The sequence below is a fragment of the Mycteria americana genome, chromosome 7, assembly GCF_035582795.1.
Source record: "Mycteria americana isolate JAX WOST 10 ecotype Jacksonville Zoo and Gardens chromosome 7, USCA_MyAme_1.0, whole genome shotgun sequence".
Lineage (NCBI taxonomy): Eukaryota > Metazoa > Chordata > Aves > Ciconiiformes > Ciconiidae > Mycteria > Mycteria americana.
Window position 1 is genome coordinate 36,084,942 of NC_134371.1, and position 23,261 is coordinate 36,108,202.

Consider the following 23,261-nt stretch of genomic DNA (forward strand, 5'->3'; position numbering starts at 1 on the left):
GGCACAAAATTTCTTGCTTTTGCCCTTTGGAACAGAGCTAAGTGAGCTTCCCAATTTGATGGCAACTTCCATTAAAAATTAAAAATTATCTCATAAAAGACATTTAAATATTGCTTAAGGAAGTGAAAGAAATGAAGCACCTGAAATCTCTGACAGCTAGTGCATGTCAGGTAGGAAATAGCTCAGGGCAGGCTTAGCAAATAGAGACATAATCAAGCAGGAGACAAAAACAGGCAAACAAACAAAGAACAAACATATATAAACTTCTGCGTAAATGCTAGAAGTTTGGCAAAAAATATCACTGAACTGGAATGTCTAATTTTAAAAGGAAATATTGTCATTTCAGCTTCTCAAAATTGTGAATTTTAAAAAATTGGGGCACAATGCTTGGAGAGCTGTTATCCTTACTCCCGGTGCTGCTGTTACCAGGATAATATCCCATCAAACCTAGGTTAGGAGTCCCAGCATGATGGCATTTCCTCCTGGGCAACGTTCCTGTGTTCCCCACCTGGCAGCTACATCAGATACACAGCCACTGTGTCAGCTGTCTGCAACTTAAATTTTGAGACATACAAAAACCTACAATAATGTGTAGCTTTGTCTTCCATTGCAATAATCTCAGTGAAGAATTCTGGCAGGTCCCCAACACACTTACAACGTTATTTCTAAGGATGACCCAGCCTTTACTAAGAAATTGAGTTTATTGATATGGGGGAAAACTAATTTCTGTTCTTCTCTACAATCTTATTTCTAAGGAAACAGTGATCCCATTTTTCAATAATTGGCAACTAATACTTAAACAACGGTTACACTGTTAACAACTGAAGTAATTAATCACAGAATAGCTGAGATTGGAGGCACCTCTGGAGATCACCCAAGTTCAACCTCCCTGCTCAAGCAGGGTCAGCTAGAGCAGGGTGCCCAGGACTGGCCAGCTGGGTTTTCAGTATCTCCAAGGATGGAAGCTCCATAATCTCACCTGTGCCAGTGTTCAACCACCTTCACAGAAAAAAAGCGTTTTCTTATGTTCATAGGAATTTCCCTTGTTTCAATTTGTGTCCATTGCCTCTTGTCCTGTCACTGGGCACCACTGAGAAGAGTCTGGTTCTCTCTTCTTTATACCCACCCGTCAGATATTCATAAACATTTGTAAGATCCCCCTCGAGCCTTCTCCTCTCGAGGCTGAGCGCTCCCAGCTCTTTTGGCCTGTCTTCATACAACAGATGCTCCAGTCCCTTAATCATCTTTGCTGCCCTTCACTGGACTTGCTCCAGTAAGCCCACATGTCTCAGGTACTGGGGAACCCATGACTGGACACAGCATTCCAGATGTGCCTCTCCAGTGCTGAGACAAGCAACAGTGGCCTCACAATGACTCAGCACTCGTGGGTCCACCCCATCTAGTCCATGGACTTGTTTACATCCAATTTGTTTAAATGTTCCCAATTTTAACCCGATCCTCCCCCACTGCAGGAAGCGTGGAGGGGTCTTCTTTGTAGCTAGACTTTCTGGGCTCAGGGGGCTGGAGCTCCGGAAGGCTGGTCTTCGTGAGGACTCAGACTTGTGGTGAGCTTTCAGTTTTATTAAGGGTCACTGCTGTGTGGATAAAAGCAAGACTGGCAGTTGACTGAAAGCTGGTCATTGTTTTATCACTAATATTAGTCACAAATTATACAAATCCTCGGTTAACATAAGCTACCAGACAGCCTCTCCAGCAACCCCTTCAGACCCAGGTTTCCAAAAGCTCTTGGCATCCTGCAAGTCTTGCTCACTATATGCACAGGGCAGTAACCCTCACATTGCACCTACATAGCAAGTTGTCCCTCTATATATACACTTTTTACTGAGTTAAATTTGCTGATTTTGGTGCAACAATAAACTATCTCCATTACTACTGCAGAAGCACTTTGAATGAGCTGAAAGCTAACGATGGACTGAAACTGTGAGGACCATAAAAGGAATGCAGTTCACACTATTTTTTTGGATTGGCTTTATCCCAGCAGACATTATGGAACCTATAGTGGGATAAACCCACCAGCTAATTCAGGGTCTGAGCAGAGAGGAAGAACTCCAAAAGAAACATACTGCAAGAGACAGCAAACAGCTCCAAGCATAGCAGTTCCCATCATCCTGTGGGGCACTGGTGGCAGCATTTCCCAGTTCTCCTTGACTGCACAACCAAAATGAGACATGAGCTCAAGGGGAGGAGGACTCTTAGTTAAGGTACTGCACTGCACTCGGATCATTTCCACACTGCCTCACCAGGAGATGCATGGACATAGACATTGAAGCCAGGGTCCCCATCCCTTCCTCACCTCTGTTGATGTTCATTACTTGTTGGTAAGTAATGAACACAGAGCCACCCTCCTTAAGCTTGTCTGAGCAGCAGTGTGGGTGAGAGATGGGACCTCCTTGGTTGCAAAGCATCCAACTACATGTAAGAGCCACAGCTGCAAATGTTTAAATACAAGTCTTCCATTTAAAGCTGCTCTGAATTTCACTGTTTCTTAACACCACATAAGACATAATTTATAGTTTTCCAATGAATAAAATTCTCTCGCCCCCTTTTTTCATTTGCATCTGTAAGTATTTCATTTTTTAAATTAATGAGTAGCTAGGTATGACTGGGTGATTTATTTAAATATTAGCATGATTTCCATGTTTTATCCCTTTTATAAACAGGAGTCCCATCACAATTCAGAAATATTTAAAAGGCCATCAGGGTTGTAAGGGTAGCTTTCCTGCGTACAGTAATGGGTTCTTATACTGTGCTTATAATCCATCTGTATATCTTCAGCATTTTTAATACACCTTGCTGTGCAATACCAAGGTGCCATCTGTATCTCTTCTTTAGGCTCAGTTGTTTTTCTCCCTTCCCAATTATACCTATGCACTAAATACTTTAAACCTCTATCCAGTCTGCAACTTCATTGGCTCAAACTAATGAACAGAATTTTCTAATTCCCTTATGCTAATCCTATTACCTGTCCAAAGCTATTTCTGCAAGGGTCATCATTACAGAGAGATGTAAATCTGAGACCAGGTCTATCTGTGGTCAGTTGTAATCCAGCTCCTCTCCTGGAAACCACCAAGGACATTTGTCAGCATTCGGAAAAAGTGGAGCTGAGTGACTGAGCCTCTCAGGTAGAGTGATTTGTATGTTGGTTGCCTTTCAAATTTTATTTTAGTAGGGGAATAAAATATGGTGTTTCGAAGATGGCTACAGCTGCTCAAATTTATTAGCAGTGTATTAAACATTCTAATAGATAAACTTAACTGATACAATCTCTCAGTAGAACCTCACCTTTGGCATCAGACTGAAATGTAGCTGTTGAGACAAAAACTAATGCCAGGTTTCCAGTTATGAATTTGGCAGACTGTTTTGATTAAGCTGAGAATAACAAGCTACAAGAGCTGTCATTATTCATGCTTTAAATAAATACAGGTTTTGCTCTAGCATGGACAGTAAGTGGTGATTCACTCCAGATGGAGTAATTTTGGGGAAGAGGAAATATATTAGAAATCTGACCCCTGAGCTGCTGATGGTGTGTGCCCAGGCTACCGGAAGCAACACCTATGTCTAATTTAACAGAGCTTTTATATTCCTTGCATGGAATCCTCTCTCTATTTGATTTTGCCATTGATTTAATTCAAAATGGAATTTCTGCTTTTTTTGTAACCTATCTTTGAGTACTAACCTGTATATAAGAATCTGCAAGAGAATATAAACACACCTTTTCTTCTGCCTGTACTGAGGTGGAGTTCTGTACTCTGGTGAAGGGTGAGTGAAGGGCTCAAACATCTGGGATAACCCCCAGAATATTTTCATGTCTGGGTCCATCATTTTCAGAGCCTCCAAGAAACTCTAAATCCTAAGTTTAGGATAAATCCTTCTTACCAGTTATCTAACTTCAGGCTCAGAATTGTTTTCTTGCAAAAGAATGCTTGGTAAGTATAAATATAAATACTGTGAAAGAATAATAAACCAAATGTACTGGACAAGAAATTTCACTATGCAGCTGGTGTGACAGCATTAATTTTAGGCAGGTTGCAAGTATGTAACTAAAGGTATAAATGATGTATTACATGAAAAGATGAAGAAAACGTCCCTGCCTAGCTAGTGAGCCTACCTACTTTGAAGGCAATCTGCCATTGACAGCAATAGAAAAAATCGTCAGGTCCACAGTTCAGTGGAGATGCAGAGACTGCTTTACTTACCTACTTATCAGTATTTTGCTGTTCTCAGTGGCATGTCTTTGTCATTTATACTCAGATTTGGATTTGGCAGTGGGCATAAGAACAGCCATATATATATATGTGTGTGTCAATATATATATGTGTCATATATATGTGTCAATATATATGTCATATATATATGTTGACATATATATATATGTCAATCCTTAGCAAATAACCATAATGTAAGCAAACAAAGAAAACTTAGTATATATAACAGTCCACTAAACCCCCATTTTTTGATACTGAGAGATCGCTTTCTACAGCTGAGATCCCCAGAAGATGAGCACGTTGTGAACTGTACAGGTCTAAGTAGTCAAGAAACCTCAGGGCAAAATTACATTTTGGATTCTTGCTTCCAACCTGCTTACACAAACAATATGATCTTTGCAATCCACAGCTTCACAAGTTTTCTGCAAGTACTTGAAAATTTTTGACAGGAGGAAACAGTTTGAACATAACATCACTCTTCTGCAGCTGACATATACCAGATTGCTCGAATTACACATGAATACTTCATCCTATTTCAGAATGGGATTTTAAGCTGATCTCTGTTATAAATGTTAATGTCTAATCCTAGCAATTCTGATTACAGCACAGCTAAAGTCATGGAGAAATGCATTAGGGAATAAAAGACAGTAATCAGAATAATACAACTTGAGAGCAAATTGCATAGCTAAAGATGATTGCTATATGCCAGTATATGCAACTACTGGTTTTCAGTGATAAAGGGAATTCATCACTAGCAGCAAAGGATCTTGAAGCCATCACAGAGTTCCCTTATTCCTAATTTACAAAGTGCAAAACCCCTACAGGTATTTTACATCTTCAAATACTCATGATGCTATCTGTTCATATCCTCATCCCAACTGCAAAGTTTTTTCCTGGGTGAACTACATTATTAAAGGACATCCCTGCCCCTTTCCAGCCCTCAAAAAAAAAGAAAAAAAAAAAAAGAGCAAAGAGCACCAATTCAGAAAAAAAGGACCTGACTGATCCAATCAGTAGCCCCACCTCAGTGGTGAAATAATTTTCGATAAATATTGCGCTAGACTGGATTACAGGGATTAGTCAACTCAGTTGTGCAACTAACTGCAGTTATAGGAGGCTGCGATTCTCACTATATGCAAAAGTTGTGCAACTTCAGAATAGTCTTAAATGCAGAAGACACAAGAACTTATGAAAAATCTACATCGCCCTTAAATTTCCACCCCTTTTTTTAGACCTATTGTCTTCCTAGACCACTTTCAGATAGCCAGGGGTATACAACCAGAATAACAAACCCATATTCCACAAGCCACCTGTGGACAGAAAACCCTCCAGAGACTGTACAGCACCCTGGTTAGACACTGGTGAGCAAGGAGAGGAAAGAAAAATCAGGTTGCCTCCATGATTTTGTATGTTTAACATGGCAAAAGAATGCAGGGAACTCAGCTGGAGAGTCTGGTAACTAGCTTTCAGTGCTATCCCATCTTAATAGGCTTCATTTTACATAATAGGCTTCATTTTAAGGTATATGGCTAAGCACAGTTAGACTGAATTATAACCTTAATTCTGAATTCCTTGAATAAGCACAAAGATTTAGCCCGAGTCCCAATACAGAGAAGTGTTTCTCACTGATTTAAATGTAAGCTGAAACATGCTATAAATCAACACAGAGAACTCCGTTATATTGCAACGAGCATACACCACAGTTTTTGCCTTTAATGTTCAATGCCTATGGAGTTCAAGTGAAAGCTGTAGAGCAGTTTTCACAATCATTATCCAAGTACAGAGAAATTCCTATTCTGCTGCTTACTGGAAGGAAGATATCAAAGAACTATAAGTAGAAGAACATAAAATGAAAGAGAGAAAGGGGTCTACCCAATACCAGGTATGAGCAAGGTTGGCCAAAATTATGGGAATAGCACTTTCTGGGTAAAAGAACAAAACAAAACAAAAAAATCCCCTCCAACTCTTTCAAGTTAAAGACTTGGTGAAGTCATGTCACCTCTTGCATGAATTCTTTTTTTTTTTAAGCTGAAATGAAACATTTCAATTTTTCATTGGCATTTTCATTTTGGACAGACATGCAAGACAGGGAAACAACAAGTAGAGGAAGCATGATAAGCCTGAAAAATAGCTCCATATATTTGCCTGCCAAAACAAGAAACTGTTTCTGATGACCCAGAACCCTTTCCACTGTAACAGCCACAGATAATAGAAGAGAAAGAAGGAAAACGTAAGAAATCGCAGTGAGCAAATGCCATATAGTTTTTCTCACTGCATTCAATCAGAGGAAGGGATGGCAACCTTGTGGGAATGGTGATTCCTGCAGAGAGCGCTAAGCTGGGCTTTAATGAGCCATCTCAGCTGCTCCAAGCAAAGTACTAGCTGCATTACGAAACTCCACGTGGTCAAAGCCCCTCCAAGAAATTTCCAAATTACCACTCTGGTTACCTAAGCCAGACATCCGAATAAGTCTCTGTGAACTGCAACAGCAGCAGTGACTTTAGCCTAAACTTAGCCACGCTGGGTGGCAGATTCAGTTCTTGGTCTTTCTCAGCCTCATAGAAAACTGCTGGCTAACAGGCCTTGCACAGAGCCAGGTGAAAATGTGTTATCAAAGTTGTTCTTAACAAAAACTATTTCACTGATTTTTTTTTTTTTGGTAATTGTTTCAGTGTTGATGAGAACTTCCATAAAAGCAGTATCTTTGTTTTGAAAACAGTAAAAGTAATAAATTCAAATGGCATCTTGAAATTAAATTTGTTTCTATTTGCATATCCTTGGCATTTCAGTAGTATAACAGTCATTCATAATATGACATCATAATTAAAATATTCTTAAATTATTTAATTTATGCAATATCTTAAGGAGAGTTACTTTGCATGGAATTCAATGTTTTATCTTAATTTGAGATTAAAGCATGTTATAATAAAGTCTTGTCATTTTGACACAAAGTATCAAATAAAATAATTGCAGTGCTGAGTCCTGTCCTTCCTAATTGCTGGAATCCTATTGAAATAGCTGTCTCCAGCGGTACCCAAAGATAACCACACATTCCCATTTCTCCTTATAGCAGGGATGCTGTCTAGGCTTAGAGCAGTAGAGATACTAGTTATTCCTTTTCTCAGAGATCTGTTAAGGAAGGCCTTTGAAATTTTTAAATAAAGAAAACCGAGACTGTTTTGAAAGAAATTATGAGATAAAGCCTTGGATCTCACCTCTTTGAAAGCACACAATGATGAAATGCCTTCACTGACAATTTTAAGTTAAATCCAAGCATATCAATGCTGTTGACCATTAAGCTCAGTGGTGGTGTCCTTTGAACCCTCAATGACATGCAAAACCAGTTGTGGGGAGACCTCAATTCTTTCTTGAGAAGAGATCCCAGAAGGCAGCATTTGGCAACTGCTCACCTTCATTCTCTTGCATGTTGGATGCTGTCCAGGTTTATTTTGTTACATATCGCATTTGGTCGCAGGCAAGAGGCACATTTGAAAATACAGCCTAGCTAAAAATAACCTTGCTAAGCCTTAAGCCAAACAGGATGAAGTAAACCTTCAGAAAGAGTTAGGAGAAGTCAGGCTCTATCAGATGAGGAAACATGCCAGCCATTGACCACCCAAGGTCTAAATATAGCGCCTTTAGACCTTGGGGACTTCCTCAGTGTTCACATTACATCCACCTCCAGGCACTCTTTGCTTTACAGGCGACTGTCTTTCCCAGTGAGTGCAAATTTTTGTTCCCATTATCCATGTCTGCATCCTCTCAAGATTAGTTAAGTTCTGCAGTTTGTCCAAAAAAGTTTCAGGCCACTGAACCAATTGTCTTGGAGATGTCAGTAATCCATAACTTGTGGTAAATCACACACTACAATGCATTTATTCAGATCTTACTTAGATGACTTAATAAATCACTTTAGAAAGTGGATATTTATTTAAAATACAGTAGCAATCATTTTAGGACTTTAGAATTTTATTACACTCTTCTGTTTAGTATGAATACTGATGTGTCATCCAAGACTCTCCTACAATATTTAAAACATAGGGGTTAATATAAAATTGCTGTCGTGCAGACCAACCTAGTGTTTATTGCCTGTTAAATAGTTAATTGAATTATAATTTGAGGTTTTTTTAGAGAGCTTGTTGGAACACATCAATAAATGAGGCTCTTACAAACTGATTCACACTTGAACTGTTCTATTGGGACAGTTAATGCTGTAACAGTCATTTATCATGTAAATCCAAATAATTGACATCATGGTAATCTGAAATAGCATGCTTTTTCTCTGATTTATGATACTCTCTGGGTTTATATCGGAGTCTAATTCTCCCAAAGGGAGAGTGAGTGCTCTCACATGCATTCACATCTTATTTTTTAACACTGGAGAATCCACAGAGCCCCTTTAAGTGCTGAAGCCACAGCAAAAAGCTTTTAGGCACCAAAATCATTAGAAAAAAAATCTTAGAAAAATCAGATTTCATTACTTCTAATACTCACAGAATTCCTCTCCTTTCCTAAATACAGCACACTGCATATAGCTGCTACTCCATCCACTTCCCATGTCTGCTGCAGCTAATTCCACAGCTGCAGTCAGCTTCCTACAGCAGCTCAGGTTTAACCAAATGTTACACTCTGCCGCATAAACGAATCCGGAGGGAGGAGAAAAACTACCATCAGAATACCTTCAGTATCTCTTGTTCTTACTTCTCATGATCCTATGGCCAGCTGCTGCAAACAGAAGAGTTCAGGACCTGGCTTATCTTATCATGTCAGCTACAATAGCAACGAGACAGGGCTGCTCTGACACTTTGCAGAAGGTACCTAAATCCTGCAGCAACTTCCTACAACACAAGGAACACTGTGTTCAGACACTTACCACTCATTTCCTATTTTATTCACTAGAAACTCACACTGTTGAGTATATTTTCCAGTTACCTTTAAGATTAGCACTGAGGAACCAAAGGAATTCAGGCATCTTTGCCCGTACCTAGGACCGCAGTATCTGTGATACTGTTATTTCTTGGGTTTTGCATAAGCATTTTCACATCACGCAGGTGACAGTAATGCTTCACCTGGGCTTTGCTCCAAATCCTGTCCCTAGGACATAAATCGGCATTTGAGCACTGTATTGGTGTGCACATCGTGCTGGTGTGCACATACGAAGCAGATGAAATGAATCAGAGGCATTTACAGTAAGATCTTTTCCAGTAAGATAATTTTGTTGCTTTCATTTTCCTTTTTCCTTCTTTTCCCCCCACTCTCCCCTAAGCAAACAAGCTTCCTGGTACCTCCTGCTGCTTGTTACAACAGGCCCTTTCCTGCTGATGCTCTTTTCTTGTGCTCTTGTGAATTCTTTTCTTGTGAATTCTTTTCTTGTGAATGTTAGAAGACTTCAAGAAAAAAAAAAAATCACTGTTAGATGGCTGCAGCCAGGCTGGCTTCTTATGAGGTGATACAACTGTAGCCTGACCATGCGGAAGGCTAAAATATTTGGAATTAATTTCAGGATAGAGCCATGGCAGTCCATGTGAAGGAGTCTTAGAAACAACTAACTGTACACAGGAAAACTGGCCCAGAATTTGCGTCCAGTTTCTACATAAATGACAGCAAGTCTCAGGGAAAGGATTTACTATGCTGTTTATCTGAGCCATGTTTTTGAGCAGGATAGGAAAAGCATGTGTTTTAAGCCATTGGCCTCTTCTCCAAATCGTGACATTTATTTACACGTGCAGAGAAACTTGTGTAAATGCCTTAGTTGCTGCATAACTGCAGTCCCAGTTTGCTTAGTTTTAGTCTGCAAAGGAAGCGAAAGCATTAATTCTAATTTTATGCAGTTTTACAAGCCACATGTAAAGCTGTTTACAAATTAGCTGGTGAAAGTCCACCATTTATAATTAAGAGTCAATCACAGGACCTAAAGAAAAACATGAAGCCTCTGGAATGACACCAGTGGTATACAAGATCTGTGCAGGAACGGGATAAACCAGGAAGCCACGGCCCTGACGTAACCGCTGCAGGAGTTACAGCTCTCCAGGGCTCTCTGTGGCCATATGATATTGTCCACTTTGGCTTTCATCTTCTGATTAATAAAGGTAACATGAGAAATACATTCCTACTATTGCTTTTACTTCATGCAATTGTAGTTGCCACAGGGATGTCAGGATCATACAGTGGAGACGACATTATTTCTGATATTGTAAGCAAGGGGACCAGGCAACCCTGTAGCACACACTGTGAAGTTGCAGGTGGTTGACGGACGTCCAAGTCCCATTCCATTTAATCAAGTACTTTATAAATGGTTACTGCATTTTTTGGTAAATGGTCAAGTAAAAAAAACAGAACAAAACATTCTGTTGTAACACATCCAGCTGGCAACAGCTTTACAGTTCAACAGAGGAAAATCTTTCCTTCTAATTTGGATATACTGACCTGACTCAAGACTGCCTGTGCCCTCCTCACAGTGTCTTTGCTGCCTTTTGACAAATACAGATATGCTACTTTTACATGTGGATCTTCCCATTTAAGATAAATATGGAAATTAATTGCTCAAACTAGCAAGTTTCATGTTCCACTCTGTAAAGGGAGGACAGTTTTGCATCCAATAGCTGCACATGTAGATAGCTATACATGTGTTAGTGTAAGTGTCAGGAGTGAAGAAAAACATTTTTTTATTCATATTTCAGCACACGTAAGAAACGTTAGTGGATGGTTGGGAAGAGAGATCACAGAACTGTAGAACCATCCCACCTTTAGGTAGTGGCTCTTCCCAAAAGCTATTAATACAGAATGCATATCCACTTGATAATGTAACAGCCAGGAAGATGGGAGATTCACACCAGCCTAACCCAATCACCTACATTACACAGCTCGTCTCTCCAGCTGAAAAAGGCAATACAGACTCATTTTCTGCAAAGCCACCTGGAGGGCTTACCTCCACACATTGACCAGATAAAATTGAGAAAAAACAGCTTCCCATTGTTGGTGCCTTAAGTTAAATGCCTGTAACAAGATGATGTGAACAACTGACTCTGTCAACTCTTCTAAAACACGGAGATGTGCTTGGTGGAGTCTCAGGACACTTTACTAGAAGGGTAAGAAAGGGAATGGAAGAACAGCAAACAACTGGCAGTCACAAGCGAGCCCTATCTGCTTTGCTCTGCCAGTCCTACAGGAACAGCTCCAAGGCAGCAGGCTGGAAGACACCAGAAATTCTTGAGAGCACAGGTTGAAGATACTTCCTTCATCGATGTCCCTTTCCTTACCGTAGTACAGTGTTACTTGGTCTGCTCTGACTTACTTTACTCTTGAATCATCACCTCAAGACATATGTAAATCTAATTAAACTGCCAAGAAGTTATTAAATACTCCCTGTCAAGAGCTACTGCCCTAGCTTGCCCAAAGCATTAGCTGCTGCGCTCTGTCCAACCGGGGCGAGTAGGTCCAGCTACAGAGAAGGGTACTAACTCAGTATTACGGTGTCAGAACTGGAAGATAATATAACTTTTCAAATGATGGGAAAGCAGCAAACAAAATCTTCACGCATCTCAGAGGATGCATGTTAATGCTCAGAGAAAGCCAGGAATGAAGAATACAAGAATTTGAAAGCTGTCATGAACAACTTTTTTTAAAAATTGCTTAATTCTCTCAAATTTGAGAGGAAAACTGCTTAGGTAGACCCTGCATTTATAGGGAGGCCTGTTGGCTAGGTCAAGCCTGCCTTTTGCACATAACAATAACAAAGTGTAGATATGAAGAAAGCAAAAGCAAGAATTCCTACTGGTTTACTTTTACAGTTACAAATACACATTTGAAAAAAACTTCAACCAAGCTAAGGAAAAAAAACAACCCACCACAACCTACACCAGAATTAAAATATTATAATTTCTGAGCCAAACCTATTCTGCTGTTTTCTGTGCACAGTTTTTTGCATATCCAGAGCCTTAGGAGGCATTCTTGGTCAAGCCCTACCCCAAAACAGACAGTGGATGTTCTCCCAACTTCACAAGTTTTGATTCCTCCCAGCCCTCCCCTGCAGGCACCCTTTTTTTTCTTTGATGGAAAGCAGCAGTAAGAGTCTGTTCAAAGTCCCTACAGGGTACTACTTCTTCTAGATCTTTAATTAACCTCACAACAAATTTAAGTTTCTTCCTTTTTTCGTAAAATGCTGGCCATCAGCCTCTCTGGTCTGTCTCCAGCCACTGCTAGAGTTACAGCTCTGACATAAGTGATTTTTGACAAATTATAGGGATTATACGCACTGCCAAACATCTGTTGAGCTTAGAAAAAAAAGAAATATATACAATCTCTCTCCCCTGGGCTTCTGCCATTCCTCATGCCTTTGCTAATTACAGCAATAAACTCTGACCAAAACTCTGAAAGACATGTCAATTCTAGCAGGCATACAGATGTTTACTTAGAGTTCAGAAATTAAATATGTACTTAAACATCAACTGAAAACTCTGTCCTGGCTTTCAGAGTACCATGGTGAAATGCTCCATCCATCTGACAAATCGGGCCAGGCATTGAGGTTAAACATGGATTGAGGTTCATGCCCTTAAATATCTGCATTTGAAAAAGTTGGCTGTTCTGCTTTTGCTTCAAATAGACATTTTCTTAGCATCCAACCATCCTCCTCTTCCACCCCACTTGATATATCCAGCTTTTTAAAAAGATAAATGAATAATAGGTTTCCTGACAGAATTAAAAAAAAAAAAAGATGAATTCATCACAATAGTAACAACTATGTAACCACTCCAACAAATATGTAACATGCTCCAAAAATTCAAATCCTGAGTTTCAAAACACATTCACCATTTAATATACAAAATTCAGCTTTTTCAAATAAAAAATTTTGGTTAATGATAATTGAAATGTGGCATTATTAATGTCAACTAATATTTTTTTCTGAAATAATAAAACAAGTCCTGTTTTAAAATATCTACATTCTGCCTTTCCATACAAAACACAACGGTACTGTGGTAGAAGTGAAGCTGACTGATGTGAAAGATGTTGAGCTCATTTCCCATTTCAGAGTGAAATCCAGAAATAAATGTGCAATCCATAAAAGATGAATAATTTTTGGTGCATAAATATAGGCCTAATTTTGAAAGACTAAAAAAGAGTAAGAGAAAGGGATTTTTTTTTTAATCCTATGATTTTTAACCTAACACATTGCTGAAGCCAGGGGTAGTCACAGAGAGAATTTCCTAATTGGCAAAGCCTTAAGGATAAATGAAACATTGGACTGCATCTATTTAAAATGTTTCCATCTCACAAATAAAGAACAACGTAACTCTCCTAAAGCGGATAGAGCAAATAATCCAATCCCATAACCCTCTCATCAGTCATAGTGACCTGCAGCAAAGCTGACAGCTTTCTACATCAACCCGTCCTGGTTTATGTTTTCTTCCTATCGTATGACCTCTTCTTTAAGCAAATGAAGTCCCATTCCAGTGTTTTGAAATTATGTTTTTTCCCTCAAACACAGTGATCTAATCACTACATGATATACCATGTTTTTCCTTTAGGTAAGCCCAGGAAATTTTCATTTATCCATGTAATAAGCCTGTCTTTGCACATCTGGGTAACACAATGCTGATGCAAGCGGTCAAAGCAGGCAACTGCGGCACTGAAGGCCGGCTCTTCAATCTGTATTTACCCACCTTAATGTAAGGGACCTGATTGTCTCTGAATGCAAAGGGAGCTGCAGGTACTCCGTGTTTTTGAATAGCAGCTATCTGGCTTGGTGCCTAACAGTCGGCATCGGGAGCTGAGCACTAAAGGTGCTTATGGCTTTCAGCTCCCTTCGCAACGCTCTGCCAGAGCGGGTCTGAAATTCTGATCTCTGACCTTGAAATTTATTTTGCTTCCGTAATGATGCTAATGTGTCTTGCAAATCTAAATGCATACACGACAAAGGATGGATAGTGCTCTCGCTTCCCCTCACCCCCCCCCTTTTTTTTTTTTTTTTTAAAACGGCCCAGCTGAAAAGCACTTGGTTCATATGATACTGATGTGCTCCAACCCCCTGCCCAGTCTCTTATTCAGAAAACATGCATTTTGACTAACAGCAAGAACTACATAACATACAGAACATGGCATGAAAAATGAACAGTCTGTTGGAAATGTAGCGCTTTGTATAGTAGCTATGAAACAGATCACGGTCAGGGCTGAACCACAGACGTCCTAACCACACAAATCATGCAAATACACGTTCAACCATTTCTGCTCAGTGCTGCAGATCACACCCTGCAGTGCCCTGAAGTTACTGAGAAGGCTTCAATGACATTGATGAGCTCTGGATTAGGGTCCTTGGAAATCTGTCACTGTTGCTAGCACAGGAGCATGCCTTCCCTCTCAAGAGTAGGTGCAGAGCCTCACACACAGAGGACTCACTCGATTCTGCTACAATGGGACATTTCCACTGCCTAAGTAGGGGTGAACGATGTCTCGTTCCAGTTCCATGTTATTTTACCTGATACCCTCAAATTCCAGCAACCTGAACATTTAAATCCATATGTGCTGCTTCTCTTGGCTTGCTTGCTTAAGAAGCTGCCCATCCGCCAGGTAAGTTTGGTGGCCATTATCATTTGATAGAGGGGACAAGAATAAACCAGGGAAGGAATTCTGCAAATTGAAACCAGGAAAAATGGGCAGAGAAGTGAGATTCAAATTAGCGCTTGGGTAGAGAGAAATGCTGTTAAAATTCAGACACTTTTCCCAAGAGGCAAGAGCCAAGGGGACACTCCAGGCACACATACTGGCTGACCAACGACCCACATGTAGCTCAAAACATAAATGTGCAATCACATCTTGCTGATTAAGATCCTTTACTTTTCATCCTTCCACTTTCATGAGTCCCCAAAATGTCATATTTCCCAGTTCATAGGCAACGTCCCACCAATTGCTGGGGATTAGCAGCGTGCTGCTGGTTTATAACCTTATGTAAACCCAGACACAGAACAGCATTGTCAGCAGGATTTGCACATATAGAGGGCAAAAAATTAGTGCCTAGAGCATGTTTATATTTTGAGAAAAATATTTCTCATGTCTACTTATTGGACTGGTAGCAAAACCTCTTACTTTAGAAAGCAAGTTTTATTTATTGGTTTTGTCCTTTACAGAATGCATCTTGCCTTTTACAGTTTGTTTAGAAATGTTTTTTTTTATTTCCCTCCCTTCTGTAACTATAATTTACCACTAGAAGACACTATTTTTGTACTTACAGCTGCAATATATTACAAGGATTAAATAAGCCTTCATTACAAATACACAGGCACAGTGCTTTCTTCCTGAGCTACCTCAGAAATTCAATATGCATAAGAGAAAATAGTAAAAAAATTGGTAATTTCGGGTAAACAGAAAACTCCCTGTGAAGGGAGGCACAACATATTTATTACTAAGTAGAAAACATTCTTTCATATTGGATAAAAAGGAAACACTTTATTAAATGGTCATTTCTACCCTGTAGTAAGGCTGGCCCATCTGCTCTAATGACAATGGAAGGATAAGCATCAGTAATAGGAAATGCTATTCTTAAGCTACAACTGATCCAAAGCTCATAGAAATTAAACGGTAGCTTCAGGCATATACTTAGGGTTTGGGGCTTTTTTCTGGCTTTTTTCTTGCTGAAGAAGTGACTTTTGGGACACAGAAAGGTCTCAAATCTCCTCTGAAGAAATTGTAATTTTTGCTTTCTTCACTCAGAAAGTCTGACATAAAGACAGTAAAGTAAAGAAGTTACAGAATAATCAGTTTCTTAAAATATGTATGTGAAGTCACCATATGCATTACAAAATATGGTCTAATACACTCATGATCAGCAGAAATATCCAGGAAAAATTTTTCACCCCATTAGTGTTTTTCAAATAAAATCATAAGGAACTGCTTTCAGTTGTCAAAAACAATGACAAAAGCTAATGAAAATGCAACATATCTTCTAAATCTGCAACATTCTCCCACACAAAGATTGCTGTTCATCTGGCAAGTCACATGCCATTAAAATGGTGCAAAGGGAAAACTTGAGATCAGTAGCAATGCAGCTGGCGTCCTGAAAGGCCTGTCAATACTTTCTTAGAACTAACAGACACAAATAGCTTTAGTGATGTGTGCTTACCACCACTTTACCATCACTGCACATCGTCCTATGTTGCTGTTTGACTTAACAACTCTCCCAGGATATTCTGCTCTCGCCAGGAGAGGTGAGACTGCACATTTACATGAAAAAATTACATTAGATTTAAAGCAGTAAGGATTTTATAAGAGCTGGTTGCAATGGCCAGGGATGTATGTTCTCCAGCATGCAAGCCCATCCCTTTCAAATGCAACCATTCCCATGCAGCTAACTGCTGCCTCTGACCTCTGTGCTCCACAAAGCTCTCAGGCTGACTCAGGTTTAAGGGGGTTGTATTAACAGATGACCTTAATGAATTTCTGAAAGACAGAAATTCTGTCTTTCAGTCAACTAATCAGGACCCACTTGCAGCTGGGTGTGCAAACATGAGCGCTTCGGTCTGTCCACATGGTTGCAAAGCGCAGCTGCTCTTATGAGAGCTGCTGTCTGGCACAGAGGATGGCTCTAGCTGTCCCCACTGCCAGGCACACCGGATTTCAGTGCACCTGTAAAGCCAGGGAGGTGGCAACTTTAGATCCAAGACACCTTGTGATGGGTCATTACAAAATGCTCTGTTATGTATCTGCTTTACTGTCTCAGCACTATGCACTGACATTTCCTGATGGAGGTACTTGCACAACATGCTCCAGAGCTGGTAGCACCCACATTTCACCCATATTAGGAACATCATTTTTTCCTCTGGAAAATGCTGCATGCCCAGCATATAAAAGAACACCACCCCACCACCCAAAAAAACCCCAACCAGCAACAAAAAACCCACCCTGTCTAAACCCTTCACAAGGATGTGGGAGAATTTCCTACCCTGCTGATTGCCCATTTTTGCCCACACACTAAATACAATAGCTTACACCTTTTTCCACTGTGCTTTCTTGAAAGGAAGAACATGTACTACAGGGGAGCCAGCTCATCCTATAACCGAGCTTCCCACGGATCACCTGGCAGTTACGTGTTCATATGCCTTTGTCCTCAGGTGCCTAATCGGGAAACACCTGGCTTGGATGGCCTAATTCTCACAGAACCAAGATAAGAACGATATTTGTATTTATAACTCCACTGAGTTATAAATATTTATAACTCCACTAAGTGGAAAGGAGAACGGTTTGCGTTACTTGCTCCAGGCTCACAGCCTGACTCAGACGCAGGGCCAGGATTAAGTTTTAGGAGTTCCCCACTCCCAGGTCTATGGTCAGATTACAAGCCTGTGCATCATCAGGATCGGTGCCTCATGCCACACTGCAGAAGAACGGCGAAACACAGCTTTCTGTGCTATTATGATTCACCTTATCTTTTCAGATTTATTAGGTACAACAGATCAGTAACACAAACTTTACGAAGAGCTTTCATTTGTTAAGCAATCAGTTCCCATCTCTAATGTTTCACCAAAAGCGTGGTCAGTTTTCTGGTTCAAGCCTGCAACAGACTACTTAAGTTTCATATCATGTATTTTTAAAAGTGCCTTTCAGGGCTAAAAGCTATGAAACAGCAAAGCATACAGAGAATCAAACCCTCTCTTTCCTCCTGGAACAAAGAAAATTGTCAGCATCAGCAGACAGAAGAGCTTTTTGTAGATGTCCGTGTAAGTCATGGGAATGACTTACAGGGTTTTGACCCAGCATATCCACATAGCAGTCCATCACTGACATGACAAAGTTTTTTAGTTTTGCCAATGTGAGAAGGGATTAGCTTCATATTTCTATTTCAGAATTGATTGAATAGCAATTGATCCAGTAATCTGGATCTATGTGCTGACAACAATCTATCTACAGATCTATCTACAGAAAGATTTTATATTAATAAAGTATAATTAATTACCTGCTTTTCTTCCAAATTTACCTGCAATGCTTCCCACAAGTTTTGATGAATTGCCACGAGTACATGTATGAAATAATTTATTCTCACATTTACTAATTAGCTTTAGTCCCAATACATACAAGAATCAGATTCCTTGTGTCTTGCTCAGCCGTTATTCTACTTTATCCCTTGATGCTGATATGTAAAAATTAAGGTGCATTTCCTCCTGTGCATACATGCTACAACACTAACATCACTCTAGTCTAACACACCAGCAGCTTTTAAATATGGCATTCATGGCATGATAACATCTTAGCGTTTGCTTCAAGAGGGGATTTACTGTGAAGTCAAATAAAGCTTACCTTAACATCTGAACAGCTAAAACTAGTCTAGACTAAATGGGAGCACTCAAATCATCTGCCTTTAACACATTAAAATTACAGTTTTCGACTAAAAAGGAAACCTGTGACTGATGTCCAACATGAGAAAAGACTCAGTACTATGTGGTGGCAGAGCTCATGCAGAGGGATATGTAGATGTCTATCAGCAGTGTAGTAAAAATGCATATGAAGAATCGGTACTTTTCTCCCCCAGTATATCCTCCTGAAACAGATAATTGATCTTCTCAAGAAAGCTGCAGGACACCAAGAACATTTACTGTGACTTTCAGGAACCAGCAAAACATCATCCTGACTGTGAGAGCTCGATGCTCTGGCCAAACCCTGCTGCTCTGTAATGCTCTGGGATCACCCAATTGGGCTCATCTTGTCGATGGGAATACATGAAGGGAAACCTCTTCCCTTCCCTCAAAGAACAGTGGGGTTCTACTTGACCCCTCAAAAACTCCACCGTAAAAGATAAAAAGGGTGTTGCTTGAGTACTGCTGTATCGCAGTGTCCTGTGATTGCCATCTGGCTCCTTGGGTTGCCTTATTTATAGAATGGGTGGAACAAGAAAGTGATTTTGATTTATAACCCCCATAATTTTTTCTGTTTTGTAACAAACATGGCCCAACCAGTACAAGCAGTCTAGCTCCAGGATGTTCAGAGGTCTCTTGCCCAACAGGTTCAAATACTTGGCTCTGTCTTCTGTATGAGAAATGAGCAGTTCAGGCAACCCTTAAAAATAAATACTTACAGCACTTGGAAAATTAATAGGTTCCTGATTCCAAGGGGGATTAAAAAAAAAAAAAAGGAAAAAAATACTCACTACACATTCTTATTGCAGGAAGTTTTACAACCACTATTTCACACCATGTTCCCAATATTCTCTGATGACTGAGAAGGAACAGTATAATGAAGAAACCCTTGCCTAGGCACTTTCAGTAAGAATCTGGCCAGAGATCTTTTTAAAAAGACTAACATATATCCTAATTGTTTTTTATGAGACGATGAGAAGCTCTACAATTATCATGTGTATTTTGATCTCCACTGATACCTAACAGCAGGAGGAAATTACACACTGCGCTGTACCTCCTGCAAGCTTAGCCCTTTTCTATCCTGTTATTAACCGTTCTCCTTTTTGAACTTGCAGCACCTCCTACTCCAGCCATCAAAATGGAAGAAAATGCCAACACCAGCTTCGAAGAAGATTTTGAAGGACAGGCGACACACACAGGCAAGGAAACTAACTGGATTTTTTTTTTTTTTCCCTAAAAATAAGCCAAACCATCTCTGTTCACTGGTGAAGCCCAGAATTCAAGTAGATCCAATTGGTTTCCCAAACCCCTTGCAGAGAAACGTAGGCTCCAAAGCCAATGAGAATGTATTTTGAAGTTACAACCCTCATGGAAGGGCAGGTAACACCAAACTGATCTTTGTGCCAATCCTCCTCATACCTGAAGCAAATGGCAAATGCAGAAGATGCCTGAAGAAGCCACCAACAGCAATGGCCCAATGCAGCTCTTGTTGGTTTATTGCCTCAGTCATGAACAATGGCCTTTCTTCTTCTGGGGAAAAGAGAAGAAAACAAAACCGCAACAAAAAACACACTCACATGCTAGAAATAGGTTACAAGGTTTCACTATAAAGGCTGAATTATTTTTTCCTTCTTATAGAAGGAACATTCAGTGCTAAAAGTGTACCTATAAATCCTTTTGGCAAACACAGCATAGCATTTAAAAGCTTGAAAAGCATCCTTGCTCAGAATCACAATTCTTTTTAATTCAGCACTCAATCACCATTATTTTTATGAGGACTGACACTGTATTCAGCCTACAGACAGGTATCACTTTATCCCACTCCACCAACAGGTAACTATGTGGCAATCATTTCCCCTCCCCGTGCTCTGAGAGCTTCTTTTTCTTTGTGCTATAATAAATGTAGCTCTTGTAATAACTCTTTCTGGGGTTCTTTCCCAACCATTCTTGCTGCTGTTGGCTAAGATTATTATATATTTATATTTTAAGGACGCAAATATAGAGCGCTACATCCACACCTAGGCTTCAAAATAGTTTTGGAAATCAGGCTACTGCACACTTAATCGCTATCGCTATGCCAAGAGGTTCAGGCTGATTCCTGCTTTGGAATCTTGTTTGCAAAAGACTGGTTCACCTTCCCCTTCCACCGACGGGTGTAGTGCCTTGAGCCACTGCTTCAAGATGTTGAAATTTAGTCCAAAACAGACTCTTGGCAGCTAGCAACACATCTCTCAGGAGAGGGAGAGCTGCTTACCTAGCCTTTCCTCAACTTCCTAAACTTCACCTCTGAAAACACTAAAAAAATCCTTGGTTTTGCTTTATAATCTGAGACGCAGATTAAAGTGTTTGATTTTGAAAAGCACCACTGGAATTTTGAATTGAAAAGACCTTTTTTTTTTTACCCCCCATTTTAAAATTTAACTGCTTTAATCAACCAGCTCCAAAGAGCAAGATCTGCATTACAATCAGAATTATCATAGCATTGCCTTACAAGTTACTCCTCCAGTGGAACAGGTGTAGGTTTAAAAAAACCCACAAAAAACACCCCCAAACAAAAAACTTCGTGTCCTGTATTCTTAGTTTTACTGTCAATATATTAAAATAGTCCTTATGCATGTTATGTATTCAAAGACACTGTCTATAGAGAAATGCAAATATACTTGTAAGAAACAGTGGCTTTGGCCAAAACGTCAGTTTTAACAGGTTTTGACATCCTCATCCTCAGCCTTGTTAACTACTCACATAGATAAACTGCGGCACAGAAGGACAAACCAGCAAAGGGCAGAAACTTCATAAGACAGCTTCTTGTTAGCCAGTTTCTCACCTAACTTCATCTCTCTTTAGGGCCCAAAGGCGTGATTAATGACTGGAGGAAGTTTAAATTAGAAAGCGAAGACGGAGACTCCTTATCCTTGAGCAAGAAAGAAATTCTTAGACAAATGTCTTCACCACACAGATCTTTCAGCAAACATGATAAAGACACCAGAGAGAGATTCTGCCGTAAGGTAAGAGAAGAAAAGCAAAATAAATTCATTTGGATTCTGTATAAAACATACCGGTTATAAGCTAGAAAACCCTGAATTTGCCAGACTTAATTCGTTTGCAGCTTAGCAGAGCTCACACAATATGGACAGAACAAATGCACATCCAACCATCTTCAGTAAAATAAGCAGTATATTTCACAACAACATATCACACAACACAGAGTTTGACCTTTCTTCCTCCATTCCCTACCTTGATGCTCTATCCTTGCTTAAGGCAATCAAAAATTTTCAACATGCTTAAACCCCTGCTAGTCAGGATAGAGCTCTGAGCCTGAATGTCACTCATCACCATTTACCAGTTCTGAAAGGGGAGGACCCAAAACCCAAAAACCAACAGGAATTAAACTTTGACCCCACTACAATCACTGGCAAAATTCCCACCAACTCTGGAAGATCCAGAAGTTTTTGCCAAATATGGCAACTGTCTTCAATACCATCAAGTTGACATGCAAGTGTTGAGACAGGATCTTCACCTGTCTCTTGAAGAGACCTTCCAGAGTCACTGTAGGAAGTGACTCTCTTCTGGCTAAGCTTTTGATGCAATGTTCTTTAGACAACAACTTAGTGTCTTCCTGTTTCAGTGCCAACAGATGACCACTCATTAATATATCATTCTCTCAACATTCACAGATGAGCATGAAGGAGTATGAATTAATTCATGATGAGCAAGAAGATGAAAGTTGCCTACAAAAATACCGCAAACGTTGCATGCAGGATATGCACCAGAGGCTGAGTTTTGGGGCGAAATACGGTTATCTGTGTGAGCTGCAGAATGGGGAACAGTTCCTGGAAGCCATCGAGAAAGAACGTAAAACTACCACTGTCATCGTCCACATTTATGAAGATGGCATTAAGGGCTGCGATGCTCTCAACAACAGCTTGACCTGCCTGGCAGCCGAGTACACCACTGTGAAGTTCTGCAAGATCAAGGCCTCCAACACGGGGGCTGGAGACCGCTTCTCAAACGAAGTGCTTCCCACTCTACTTGTCTATAAGGGTGGGGAGCTTCTGAGCAATTTCATTAGCATTTCTGAACAATTCAATGAGGATTTTTTTGCTGTGGATGTGGAGTCTTTCCTAAATGAGTATGGGCTGCTACCTGAAAGGGAGCTTCCAGCACTCGGAAATGGCAACATGGATGAGCAAGATGTTGAATAATTAGAGAGCCATAGTCCTCATTGTCTCCCTTTCCTCTTCAGTATGTTGTAAATGAATCTCAGTAACACCCATCTCATTTACAGAAGGCTGTCTTTGCTAACTTACCTGTAAGATACACATATATAAACATTGCTTAACTGTTAGTATGTGAATTTTACTTAAAACACATACAACTGGCAGTCCTGTACATAATTATTTCTACACCAGACACAGGTAATAGGAAGAACAGGAGACGATACTCGTGATCTCTAAGAAATTAAGGAAAAAAAAATTAAAAATTGAGGCCCCATGTGAGTCTCCATTAAGCACAAGAAGAACTTAATTTCAACAGGAACAGGACTGATCCATTCTTCTGCATACACAAGAAGCTGTCTCCATGCTCTGGAATTATGGCAAGTCCTGCCTCTTCAGACTCGTTCCTACTGACTTTCAGTAGGAACAAGATTTCATCCAGCAGTTTTAAGGACAAATAGCCCTATGTCCTTGCATTCGTA

General features: G+C 40.0%; 1 protein-coding gene across 1 annotated transcript; it reads left to right on the plus strand.

Moving 5' to 3' along the window:
• The first annotated feature begins 19,703 nt into the window (after positions 1–19,703).
• PDC (phosducin) lies at positions 19,704–22,767 on the plus strand. The gene is made up of 3 exons (XM_075509191.1): positions 19,704–19,764; positions 21,410–21,570; positions 22,240–22,767. Exons 1-3 carry the CDS (start codon positions 19,704–19,706, stop codon positions 22,765–22,767), a joined length of 750 nt encoding a protein of 249 aa, XP_075365306.1.
• The last annotated feature ends 494 nt before the right edge of the window (positions 22,768–23,261 follow it).

What these genes read in the sequence shown, in the direction of transcription:
- PDC (XM_075509191.1), top strand. Translation starts at nt 19,704, where the DNA reads ATGGAAGAAAATGCCAACACCAGCTTCGAAGAAGATTTTGAAGGACAG. An exon ending in AGGACAGGCGACACACACAG is followed by an intron (nt 19,765 to 21,409) that starts GCAAGGAAACTA and finishes ATCTCTCTTTAG; the next exon opens with GGCCCAAAGGCGTGATTAAT. An exon ending in GAGAGAGATTCTGCCGTAAG is followed by an intron (nt 21,571 to 22,239) that starts GTAAGAGAAGAA and finishes CAACATTCACAG; the next exon opens with ATGAGCATGAAGGAGTATGA.